This window comes from Emydura macquarii, unplaced genomic scaffold, assembly GCF_026122565.2.
Source record: "Emydura macquarii macquarii isolate MOO-44397 ecotype Brisbane River unplaced genomic scaffold, CSIRO-AGI_Emac_v2 contig_2768, whole genome shotgun sequence".
In the NCBI taxonomy this organism is placed as follows: domain Eukaryota; kingdom Metazoa; phylum Chordata; order Testudines; family Chelidae; genus Emydura; species Emydura macquarii.
The window spans coordinates 14,288,734-14,301,372 of record NW_027132905.1 but is presented as its reverse complement, the minus strand read 5'-3'; the positions used below and the strand labels follow the sequence as shown (position 1 = coordinate 14,301,372).

At 41.8% G+C, this 12,639-nt stretch overlaps 1 protein-coding gene across 3 annotated transcripts in view; it reads left to right on the top strand.

Moving 5' to 3' along the window:
- PPP2R2B (protein phosphatase 2 regulatory subunit Bbeta) overlaps positions 1 to 10,271 on the top strand; it is a 205,623-nt gene extending 195,352 nt beyond the window's left edge. For all 3 annotated transcript variants that reach the window (XM_067566388.1, XM_067566389.1, XM_067566390.1), the window contains 3 exons: positions 5,756 to 5,925; positions 6,759 to 6,850; positions 8,239 to 10,271. In XM_067566388.1, the coding sequence (XP_067422489.1) occupies positions 5,756 to 5,925; positions 6,759 to 6,850; positions 8,239 to 8,518 (542 nt within the window). In that variant the 3' untranslated portion in view covers positions 8,519 to 10,271. The remainder of the gene's footprint in view (positions 1 to 5,755; positions 5,926 to 6,758; positions 6,851 to 8,238) is intronic.
- Positions 10,272 to 12,639: the final 2,368 nt, after the last annotated feature.

The window sequence follows — 12,639 nt, the reverse complement described above, 5'->3', positions numbered from 1 at the left end:
TGTGAGGTAGAAAGGTTAAATGTCGGGTCAGAGTCCAACAGTGGTGTCCAAGTTCAGGAGTTCCTGCTTTCTAATCCCATGCCCAGGGCATACTTGGGTCTCACGTGCCTATTTCAGGACTGAGAGCAGGCTATAAAGTTTTTTATTTTCCAGGATAAAAGAGAATTAGACTCCTTACATATTATGTTAGTGCCATCTGTATTATCTTTACAATGAATTTTGTGCTTAGACTGTTCATAAAGAAAAGAGAGGAGCAGAGGGATAATTATTTGTTCATGAAGCTCTGCTCCGCTGTGACATCTGGTTTTCAGTGGAATCATGTATGTTCCTTAGCTTACAGGTGAGCTGACAGATCACACAGTGAGTGGCTTATTCATGTAAGAACACAAGGCCCTCTTGATTCCCAGTTGTTTGCAGCAAGTACTGCCAGGTTTCGTAGAGTCTCTCTTGCTCGGCCTGATTTTCCTAACACTTACATTGGTTACCTTTATCCATCCCCTTGGGAATAACCTTGCTGTTTCTAACCCAGTTGAATGTAGACCTGTGTTTAAACATAACTGCCAATTAAACCCTACTGTGCTCTTTACCAAGGGACAGTCTCGATAATGCTCTTTGGAAAGCTCAGTGGGTAATAACTATATTATATGATTTGACCACTCCAGAAGGGATTCAGATTGATTGCCTCAAAGTCTTTTCTCCTATCAAATTGCTTAATGCTGTTGGTCATCCTCTCTGCTGTGTGACTTTAAATTGTAGACACAAGAGGGGGGGGGTCGGGGAGGAGAAGGCGAGGCTGACCCAGTTTATCAAACGGTGGGTACTTCCAAACTAAGGAAGGAGGTCATTTCATTGCCACATCCAGTATAACTAGTGACTGAATGCCTACTGCACATGCAGTGGAAGAAGAGGAAGTTTATTTCAATGGAGAGAGAGTGCATGCACGTGTGTGTGTTTGCACACACCTGCATGTATCCATCTATTTCCACACCTCCTGAAATGTTCAGAGTTGCAAATAATAGAGAATCTCCCTTGCCTCCCTTCTTAACTCTTCCACTTTTAATGGCCTCAGATTCTATATGAATGTTGAGCTGTCGAAATTACTCTTATGGTGGAGTTAAAATATCTTCGGCATAGCAAGCGCACCATGGAATGAATATGTTAACTTTGAACACACCTTTCATGATCACGTGGTGGGATGCATGGTGGCTTGTAAGCACTTGCCCAATAGTGTTAGGAACTCAAAGGGACCAAAGTCTGCTTTGTATCATTTCCCTCTTTGTATTAGGCTCTTTGTTGGGGGTTTGTCCCAGGTTTTTCTTTTATGCTTCCACCATTAGCACTCTTAAAGTCTTCACAGACTGAACCCAGTCCTCTCTTCATGACCCCTTCCCTCCCAAGAAAGGTCCTCCCCGTTCTTCATCTGCTACAATCAGCAGCATCTCATCTAGGGACTCCCTCAAGGTCTATTACAAAGCTAGATTAGTTAAATTTATCAGCAACCCAGACTGATACAATGAACTGTTCCATTTACTCTAAAAACTCCTTCCCTGGGGAAGTTTTACCAGTAGCAGGATGAAAGACCCTTGGGCTTGGGGGAGAAACTCTGCAGTCTGTACTGCCAGGGTGTCTGGGAGGGTTGGAGCCTTTGGGAAGGCTCAGGTCTTGTACAGGCCCTACAAGTACCATATAGATTTTCAGGAAGCTACTGGGGGCACTAGAACAGTATTTCTATGTGAATGAGTGGTAGGGCACCCAGGAGTGCAAAGGAAACTTGGTAAGTAGCCCATATAGGAGACCATATGGCCCTATAAGACATTACACAGATTTAATTGAGCTATTATGTGCTTTGTCTGCATTTCCTTTCCAGTCAGCTTCTCTTTGGCTGGTTTATGCAAGGTGTGTAACTCTTACATCTTATGCAGTGCTGATGGTGTTACAAAAGCTGGTCTGTGACATCCACTGCAAAAGCTGGCTGCTAAGTAGAAAAGGCACAGTAAGAACAAAGGGGAAGAGGCTTGTACAGCCTGAGCCTTCAAGGAGGTATAGTAATGGATTGGGAATTTTATGGGGATTTGTTAATTTCCATAAAACAGCCTCTTGCACTATCCTGGCTTCTTTTCATAGCACAGGAAATGTTTAGCATTTCCTGATGTTACCTCTCCTCCGTCTTCAGTTGCTGTGATGAAACCTTTTACCTGAATGGAAATCAGTTATTTCCAATGGGATCCTTGTTATGTCTGCACCGAGGGGTAACCTTGTGCCAGATATGCTGGAACAGGTTTGAATTAGCATTTGCGGATGGAATTGTAAAGGAAGCCAAATTGCCATGGCAGGAACTGTGAGGCTGTGTTGAAGGGCGAGGCCTTCTGTGGTCTCTGGTAACAATGCAATTCATAGATTTCTACAGTTTCAGTTTTCCCTTCAGCATTGGTAATTTATTGCGATTAAAGTTTAAATGAAGAAAAGAGATTAACAAAGCCCTCTGTTGGTGTTGATCTTATTTATTGATGAGTAAACATCAGTCCAAGTAGTGGTTTTGAAGCTGCCTTGCAAAAGGATCCTACTGGAGATGGGCTGAATTTCAGTGAAGATCCAGAGTTCAGGTGTGTTTGGCTCTAGAATTTTCATTCGGGCCCATCTCTAAATCTTTTCCTGCTTCCTACAGTGCTGGTTTTCCAGCCTACCTGAAAAGGTGACATGGTCCTAACATTGCAGACATAGGGACCTGTTCTGTATAAAAGAATTTGACCTGTATAATTTGAATCAAGGCACTCTGGAATCATGGTCTTTGTAGCCATGACTGGACATTTCCTTTGCCTCCCATGTGCATTTCCTCTGTTCTTCAGCATAGATGTGCCCCATGGTGGAAGGTGATGGAAACATCTGTGAAAGTAACATTCCCCCCCTGCTTTTGAGGGCCCTATTTTCAGAGATCCTCATTAGGGCATTCAGGAGAAGTAGAGATCTGGTCATTTCCTTGTGCTGCTCTGAAGAGCACTTTCTCCCTGGCAGCATCTTTTCATATGTCTACACTCCTCTGGAATCATGCAGGACCACCCCACCATCCTCCATAGCTAAGGTTGGCACAACATACATACACATTGGGGTAAAAGGTGAGCAGTTAAGGCAAATGTGATATAATTACCTGTATTTAAAAAAAAAAAAAAAAAAGAGCGTGGTGAAAAGCAACGGAGTAGATTTTGACATTAAGCTGAAAGGGAATCTGACTCCCCAGAACAATCACCTGTGCAGTATTCAGTTCCTGGTGAAATATATAAAAAATGTGCCTTGTTATTTTTAACACTACCATTGTCTTGTTCTAGCTGGTATTTTCCATTAATTCTTAGTAGTCTTTTGATGCTCCACGGCTTTTTTGTTGTTGTTTTGTAATTTTTGACATTTCCCAATTCTACAGCATCAGCAATAATTCTTCCTGCTTGTGTGCTGTAGACTTAACATTGCCAGACTTGACACAAGCATACGTGCACGCACAAACGCTGGAAATGATGCAGCCATTTAAAAAAAAAAGGCTCACAAAGTCAGTCCACCTGGTGCAAGTGAACCTGTAATTATTACACCGAAGACATGACATGAAATTTAGATGCTCTCTGCAGACCAGCTCAGATCTTTATTTTCTGTTGTTGTTGGGTTGGTTGTTTATTTATTTAAAAAAACCTGCAGGTCAGCAGAATTCCTACTGGTGATTAAAGGAGCCGAATTGGACTCTGCTGTGAACTATGCCATTTCTGAGTTGTAGAGACATTATTTATCCTGGCACTTCAAGCGATTTTTCCTCCCACCATACTCCAGAATTCAGGAGTTCACAGCACAGCATTCAGACAGAGAATAATAAAATTGAACAAATGTTTGCACTCAGTATGGTCTTCTGAAAGTCAAGTTTTGGCAGTATTTTTTTGTGATATATAAAACAGCCAGGCTGGCTGCCATGTTAAGCCCACTTATTTTCTAGACAGAAGGTGGATCTGAATAGTAACCCAACTGTCACTGGAACAGCAGTAGCTGGGTTTTTATAAAAAGAATTTCAGTGCTAGTGAAAAGAACTGGTTGGAGACTGGAGTCCTGTCTTCAACCATAGCACAGGGGTAGCATGGGGAGCAGCAATGCTGACTTCCACCCTACCTCACCCCTAACCTATAGGGGCCATTTGTAGAGGTGGAAAGATCATGTCTGATAGATGGCCTACTCAGTCCTTAGCCTCTCTGTTGATGCCATCAGCAAGAGTCCATATGTGATAACGGGGACCACCAGTTCAAGTGGTTTTAAGAGAAACACACCTGTCCAGCCGGTGGCATTCAAAAATTTAATTTTATAGATGGGGCCTGAACTGTTGAACTTCATTGGTTTCCTTCATAAACTTCTCAAGTTGTGATGTATTCAGAGAGTAACAAGATTAATATTTATATTTACAGTAGCTATGAAATTTTTACATTGACCTCCAGTTACTCACATTGATTTTTCAGTGTGCAGGAATATCTTTAAGTTTCTTGGACTAGTGTTACATTGTTGAATATTGATCACCTATAGTCCTTCTTGCTCATTGCACTTATTAAAGGTGAGGTAACTTCAACTAGAGCCCTGTAAATCTGTGGATATTCACGGACCACTTTTGCGGTTCAGAAGTGGATACAAATTTTGTAGCCACATGGGGCTCTAGCTTCAGCTGTGCAGGGTAAAATCCCACAAATATGGGCATTTGTCTACATTATGTCAAATCCAGACTTGGTATAAATGGGGATGCAAGTCTACTGCCTCCAATGGAGTTGCATCTGCTTTGGCTCTGCAGTTCTGGTGTTCTTTACCCCTGGATTCATCCCAGCTGTGCAGTCAAAGTGAAGCCTCATTTTATAATGTTGCATTTTAATTTAGGAAATATTTTATAGTTCATGATTTAGAATGACTCTGAACAGCACTGTAAGGTACCTGGCACTTGAATGGTGAAATGCAAATAAAGGTTGTACTGTATAGTCGAAAACAGACAGACAAAATTAAACGATGAGAAAGCATGACAGTCTCACTGGTCATTACGTTTTGGTGCTAGACATTGGTATTAAAAATGTGTCTCTTTAAGATCTCAGAATGTCAATACCAGCTTTTCCTTATCATGATATAAAGAAGCGGAACTCAAGGGAAAGCTAAAGTTTCACCCAAAAAAGAGCCTAATGTGCAAGGTTTTAGTGTCACATTGACACTAACATCAATGTGAGTTTAGGGTCCCCAGCAGCACAAAGGATCAGGCTCAAAGCTGAAGGGTTTCTAGTAAAAAGTAGGAACAAAACTGAGTTTGGCTCAAGTTTCCCTTCTTTCTCTTGATATTTTAGTTAGAAGAAACTTATCCTATGGGCTGGTTATTCCATAAATGTCCATTTCGTGCCCCCTCCTCCGAAGCACCAGGTGCTGGCCCCTGTCCGAAATAGGTTACTGGGTTAGATGAACCTCAGGTCTGTTGTCGAATGGCAATTCCAGTGTTCCTATCCTTTTGTTAAGGTCCTTTCTCGACAGGTACAGTAATTGATTTGCCACTAAATACTGTACAAGCAGACACATTAGAACATTACAACTGGCAATGCTAGCCAAGGCCCTGATTCAGGAAAGCACTTAAGATAAGCACATGTTTACATGCTTTCCTAAACTGGAGCCCCACTGTGCCACTGCTGCATGACCAGCCTTCCTCTAAGATCGTACTGATTCAACCTTATGTAATGTTTTATGTTGCCGTTTTTCTTTTGTTCCGCAGTTTTCGAAGAGCCAGAAGACCCAAGTAACAGGTCATTTTTTTCTGAGATCATCTCCTCAATTTCTGATGTTAAATTTAGTCACAGTGGAAGGTATATCATGACTAGAGACTATCTCACCGTCAAAGTGTGGGACCTGAACATGGAGAACAGGCCTATTGAGACATACCAGGTACTTCATTTTCAAGGCTGATGGGACAAGAGACATTTAAAACTAAATAGGAACAGTTGTAGCGATTTGGAACAAATGGGAAAGCACCAGATTTCACCTTTCAGTGATGTGTGCACAAGTTCATGATAGAAAGGGTTAGGGTAAAAATACAGATTATAGGAACCTGCTCCTGCTCCCATAAAAGTTTTGCCTGTGATTACAGTGGGAGCATATCTGTCAAATATGAGCTTGAGTGACTTGATAAATGATAACCTTTCTGATTTTTTCCTTTTATATTTTTGGATGGATTGGTGAATCTCTAGTTTGGTGAAGGTGAGGGATTGATTCTCAGGTATATTTTGGACAGGTGTGCAAAGTTCCCCAACAGAGTACAAACAACCTTCCCTAATCCAGACCTGCAGTACCCTATTCCATGCTGATGCTGGGTCCCTTAACAGAAATCCGTCACTGCACTTCAGTCCACTGGGAACTTGATTCATCTTTGAAATGGTGACATTCCTTTTTCACAGGCTAGAATGTAAAATGATTGAAAGAGCATATACAACTTAAACACTCTGTCCAACTCCATTTTAGAGAACACAAGTTAATATATCCATCAGTGCCTTTATTTGAGGCTGTATTAGTAAGTAACACAGAAGGAACTAACCTCACATTTGTAAGGTGCTGGGCTATATAGATGAAATACAGAACTAAAAAGCAGAGAGTAGATGTTGAAGGTGCAGTGCTGACAAACTGCTATACTTTTTTGTTGAGTTTTGGACTTTGGGCGCTAGCAGAATCTCCACAAAGCATAGCCTTGTTCTCATTCCACTGCCTTGTGTCTTTGCTGTTAGGTACATGATTACCTCCGAAGCAAGCTGTGCTCGCTCTACGAGAACGATTGCATCTTCGATAAATTTGAATGTGTGTGGAATGGGTCTGACAGGTGAGAAGCATCATCATGAATTATAAGAGGGAATTTTTCTCTGATGGTTCCCCAAACTATTATTTATGCTGCACTCCAGAAAGTGCTATTAGTTTGGGCAGATATGCTTTATTTTTCTTACACAGCAGAGAGGTTGAATTCCTGTGTAAGTGCAAAATGGAACACAACCTTAACTATGGACTCACAACCAGCATATACATAATACTGTTGGCTCTTCTCTCTCTTTTGCTCTATAATTCTTTACTGACTTCTTTGTCGGTGACATGAAGGTTTGGTGCACAGTTTGGAGTTCTTTTCATAACTAGATGGTTAGAAGCAGAGATGGCCTAGCCCAAAACCACATGTTCAAACTCCTCCAAATTTCATACATTGTTGGGAATAGGTAGGTGCTATTAGATGCAAATTCTTGTATCTGAACCTGTGCCTGAAATTTTGGTACCACATCACCCAAACTTTCTGGTTCTGGTTTGGATGTGGTTGAAATCTCAGGAGACCAGTTGTTCATGTGGAAATTTTAACTCAAGATAATGAAGATATAGTTTGGCCCAAAATTGCAGAAATTATTGCATTAGTCACACCATTCAAGGTGGCAGAAATCACATAAGATTACCTGTTCTTGTACAATTTCTGCAATTGTGGGCCAAAAGCTTGTGCAAATTCGGTACCCTCAAAATAGAAACCCAGCCTAATTGGGGCATGGAGCCCAAATCAAATATCTAATCTGGTTTCAAATAGTGCCTCCTTGCCCCATCAGTAGTTGAAAAGGTTGGTTTGTTTTGCCTTTAATGATGGGTGAAACTGAGTACAGGTCAGAAAAAAACACGTCAAACTATAAGATCCTTATTCAGTCGGTATTCTGGAAAAACTCTCACTGACTTCTGTGGGAATTTTCCTTACATAAGTACTGAGAAAAGACGTATGGAGATGTATTGGCTTATTCAAACATATCCAAAGATATTTGTCTGATAAAAGGAATGGAGTTGTTGCAGGACTTTCAGCCAGCCAAGATCAGCAAATTCTGGAGAATAGCCTTTATCAATGGAGTTCTTACTCATCCAAGTCCGCCAACCCAGTAAATGTAGAGGCATGAAAAAAAAAAAAATTCAAAACTCTAAGGAAAATTACCAAAATCATTCCTAGCCCTTGGGGAAAGAGGAAGGCCACCAGCTTGAGATCAATCTACTACCAACCACTATGGCCAATTCTGGAGTGACATTGTCTTTCATCATGCCCTTCTTGTCCAGAAGGATAATGAATCTGATCTAATGCATCAGAGTTGGGGAAAGGAGAGTAAGACCGTAGAGGCTTGAGAGGGCCTTAAACTCTGGCTGCTGTGCCATCCTCATATGGCATAATTAACTCATCTGTTCTTTCCACTTGCTTTACAGCGTCATAATGACCGGCTCGTACAACAATTTCTTCAGAATGTTTGACCGCAACACTAAGCGTGATGTAACCCTAGAGGCCTCTAGGGAAAACAGCAAACCCCGGGCCATACTCAAGCCCCGCAAAGTGTGTGTTGGGGGCAAACGAAGGAAAGACGAAATTAGTGTGGACAGTCTGGACTTCAGCAAAAAGATCTTGCATACAGCTTGGCATCCTTCAGAAAATATCATAGCAGTGGCTGCAACAAATAACCTGTATATATTCCAGGACAAGGTTAACTAGGAGGACAAGTTATTCTTTAGGAATCTCATGTACTGAATACTAGTAAACACAAGTTTTTCAATGTTTCTTTTCTTTTCCCTCCTCTGTTCATTTAATTATTCCTCTGCAGATAATGTGTAGAGGCATGCAAACAGATTCCAATATCCCCTACCTCCCACTCACCTTAAAGCAATGGGTTGGCCAACCCAGTAGGTACTGGTATCATGGTTTTGTTTGTTTGAGAGCTAACAGATATAATGATCCCTTCAATAGTTGGCTTGGAGTTCTGATGCTTTTATTACATCCAGTACTCTGTGATGGTTCCTAGTGTTGTTTGGTTCTAGATGTCTGCTGGTTTAAATGGAGATTAACACTGTAGTATGGTATTTAAAAATTCAACTAAGGTCAGAAAAGAAGGGTTGTGTGTTGTTTCTAATTAAGCAATCCCAGTTTTTTTAAGTATCAATTCTATTTGCAGAATGATGTTGCCCTTGCCAATGTTATTTTTAAATTTGTCTTTTTCCCCCCTTCTTTTTTTCCCCCCAAATGGAAACAGCAAAACCAAACATAAAACGTAAAGATCAGATTTGTGGTGCACAGATTTAAAACGGGGGGATGGGTGGGGGAGGGAGGAGGGAAAGATCCACTATACACTCTAATCAAGGCTGCTACCTTCCTTCTTTGCATCCCACAGAAACTCTTAAGCATTTGGCTCTGTAGATACTGTGGTGCCTTTTTTGGTATATGACATACCTTTATAAATAATGCTTCCAAAATGCATATAATGCAAACCAAAATTAATCTGGGCTTTTCGTCTGCATTTCCTGTGTTTTGCTTTGGTCATTTTTAATTGTTCTGTTTTAATCTCTTGCATGTCATGACTGTCTCTCTTCCTTTTTTAAAATTTATTTATTTATTTATTGAATGACAAAATCTAAGTTACTAATTTATGACATTGTAAAAAAAAAAAAAAATACAACCACCACCATATACTGCTGTCAGCACCTGATTGCTATGAAGAGAGGTTACCCATGGTTCTGTGGTATAATAGTAATAAACAAGAGCTCTTCCTCTTTGCACGGCAAAGCTGCCCCTAAGGATTTCTCAGGTCCCTTCTTTATCTGAGCAATTGTACAATACAAAATTGAAATTTTACTCAATTTGTAGGTGGCTACCTGACTGTCACTGTGCTGTGCATTCTTGCAGCTTGTGAACAGTGGGCAAGAGACAACAGTTGTGATTGTTGCAATGAAACTTACTAGAAGTTTTAAAGACAAAGTATACTCCTTAAAGCTCCTTTTGTGAGCTATGAGTTGGATTTTCAGCATGTCGTGTAATGACCTATCAAGTCCTATACCTTACAAGCAAGATTGACTGCCATTTACTCAAGAGACAAATACCACAAGGAAATTACATGAACTACACAGCTACTGGGGACCTTCACTTAATATCTCTGGGGCAAGAGGAAGTCACTGTTGAAGTACTTGGAACCAAGCATCTAATTATTATTTAACTACTTAATATCTGTCAGCAGTTCACAAGCCTGCTCAGGACAGGAACAGATAAGTTTGCCTTGTTTAAAGGAATGATAACAAGAAAAAAAGTATGCTGTGTTATAAATTTATTACAAATAATGGCTTTCAGGAGTAACCTGTTTTTTAAAATGAAATGGTTAAAAAATAGCAAAAGTAAACGTCATTTTTAAAAAAACAAAAAAAATTCCTGTAAAGAGAGCCTGCACTCTGGCATCAGAAGTAAAATTGTCTCAAATGTGTTTTGGTGTGGTTTCACTGATTGTTGTGGTTTCTAAATGCTGCATGAGCTTAAACCATTAATGCCAGGATTGTTCCTGGGGAGACTTAATCAGCCATCTGCCACAGTCTCGGATCATGCTGCTCAAAGTGCTGCTAGGCATGTCAGAGGGACCAAATAAATCCTCCTGTCTTAGTGAATGTGCGGGTTCTTCGGGTGACAAGGTGGCTCAGGGAGGGATAGTGGGGAAATAGAGCCTTTCACCTCTAGCTTGCTGACTGGTCTCTATAGGCTTGATCCTGTCAGTGGCACAATGAGTTTGTGCGAGTGCATGGATAGGATCCCTAGCAGCACTGAGCAGTGGGGTGACCTAGTTGGTGTGGATCCCCAGTTGAACCCAGTGCAAAGACCTACGCTCATGAGGCAGCCATATAGCAGAGGTGGCTCATACACACTGAGCTTGGAGAGGGCAGAAGGGATGTGGAGTCAAGGCATGGCACCACATCCCCAATGGAAATGCATTCATCGGAAAGATGCCTCTCCCCCCACTGTCACCAAATCCCCTTAGCCCCTCTTCTTGTAGTCAGTAGGCATATCTGTGCAGGCAGGTACCTGGCAGCTGCACCACAAGCACAGTGGTGCTAAATACAGGCAGTCCAGCTGGAAAAAAGGCACGTCTGCAAGTTGTCCAGCCCATACCGTCTCTACCTCAGAGTGGGGACACCAGCCAGGATTACTCTTCTCCCCCCCGCCCCACACACACACACACACACAGAGTTCCCGACTTCATGCTCCCCTCTGATACATGCATCACCTCTCCAGGGGTGCCTGTTGCTGCTCCACCAGCAGGCTTAGGATTGTGTGTCCTTCACAGGCTGCTCAGCATCCTCCCACCGGGCTCCATGCACCTGGAGGTACCCTGAGAGCCATGTTCTCAACTGGTGTCAATCAACAGCCAATTACTCAAACAGCTCTCATACATATTGGTAACAATAACAGTCACTGGCATATGTGACAGGAGCTGGAAGTCAAAGTCTAGTTCCTAGAATGGATGAGGATCAGCACTGCAATACTGATACTACATGATTGTCTTGATACCACCCTCAGCAGAGAGGCCGGAGACTGAATGAATGCCCAGTGGAGAACAGAAATTTTTAGAGATTAATCCTGCAAGTCAGTATAAGTTTTTGGGGGTGAAAATAGAAAACAAAAGTTGTAGTTTTTCTTTTCAGGCTATTGTTTTTTTTCCTTTCCTTCCTCTTCCCACCTCCTTCTCCCCCATTTTTTCCATGGGTGGAAAGGAAAAAGGGGAAATGAAGTCTCCATGCTCCTCTCTGCTGATTAGGCCAAGAATTCCATCACTAGCAGCTGCCCTAGAACCTGTCTAAAGAATAGTTTCTATGTAGTGAGAGGAACTTATGTAAATGGTGCTGAATTTGATGAGCATTAACCAGTACTGAGTTGACATGTGAGCTTTGTTCTTTTTTGGGTGAGGAAGGAATGAGGCTGTGGATAATGGCTGTTTGCTGAGCTTAGCTTGCTCCCTCTAGATCTAGGGAATCCTAAACCAAGATGGCATATCAATGGTGAAAGCCATCACTTTCAGCCTAACGCTTTTAGGCTTCAAAACCAGCCAGGGAAGGAGGTGAACAATGAAAAACAAGCCATCCTCAAGAAGATTTGAAAGAACTACTTGATCATATCAAGCTTCCTGTGAGTCTTTGCTTCTGCTTTGGCACTATTGCCATTAACCTTTAGTAAGCACCCAAGAGGCGTGTTTGTGAGAGACGAAGCACGGAGCGCTTATTGACTGCCAGCGGGGGGGCTCAGTCTGAGGCTTCTAAGACGTCTGGAAACATCTACAGCCACACTTTCAAAAGTGTCTGCTAATAACACGGTGCGTGATTTATCAGTGTGCTGCAGTACCCACTGAAATCAATGGTAGTTATTCATATGTACTGAGGTAAGAATGGGACCCAAGTATATTACATTGTCCCTATTCTCTCTCGCTCACACACACACAAAACTTGGTGATGAATTTCCACAGCCATGTGGCTTATCAAGGTCTCGCCCTATGACAGAAAATAAGTATACTCATGACTCTCTGAGGATCAGTACAGCCCCAACTGACTGATGAATGGCAATTTTTAGAGAAACCCTAAAATACAGATGAGTGGAGACTGACAACTTCAGAAAAGGCACAGGTGAAAGTGACGAGTAAGCATAAGCTCTGAACCTATTTACAGTAGCATGCAACCAGGATAGGAAATGTCTGTGGTGCCCCCCCGAGCAGCCCCTACCACTACAAATGCAATGTGTGCTGTGAAACGTACAGCTTTCTGTTTTTCCTGCACCATCTAGAGTGCTTTTAACAGAACTCACTTCTCATG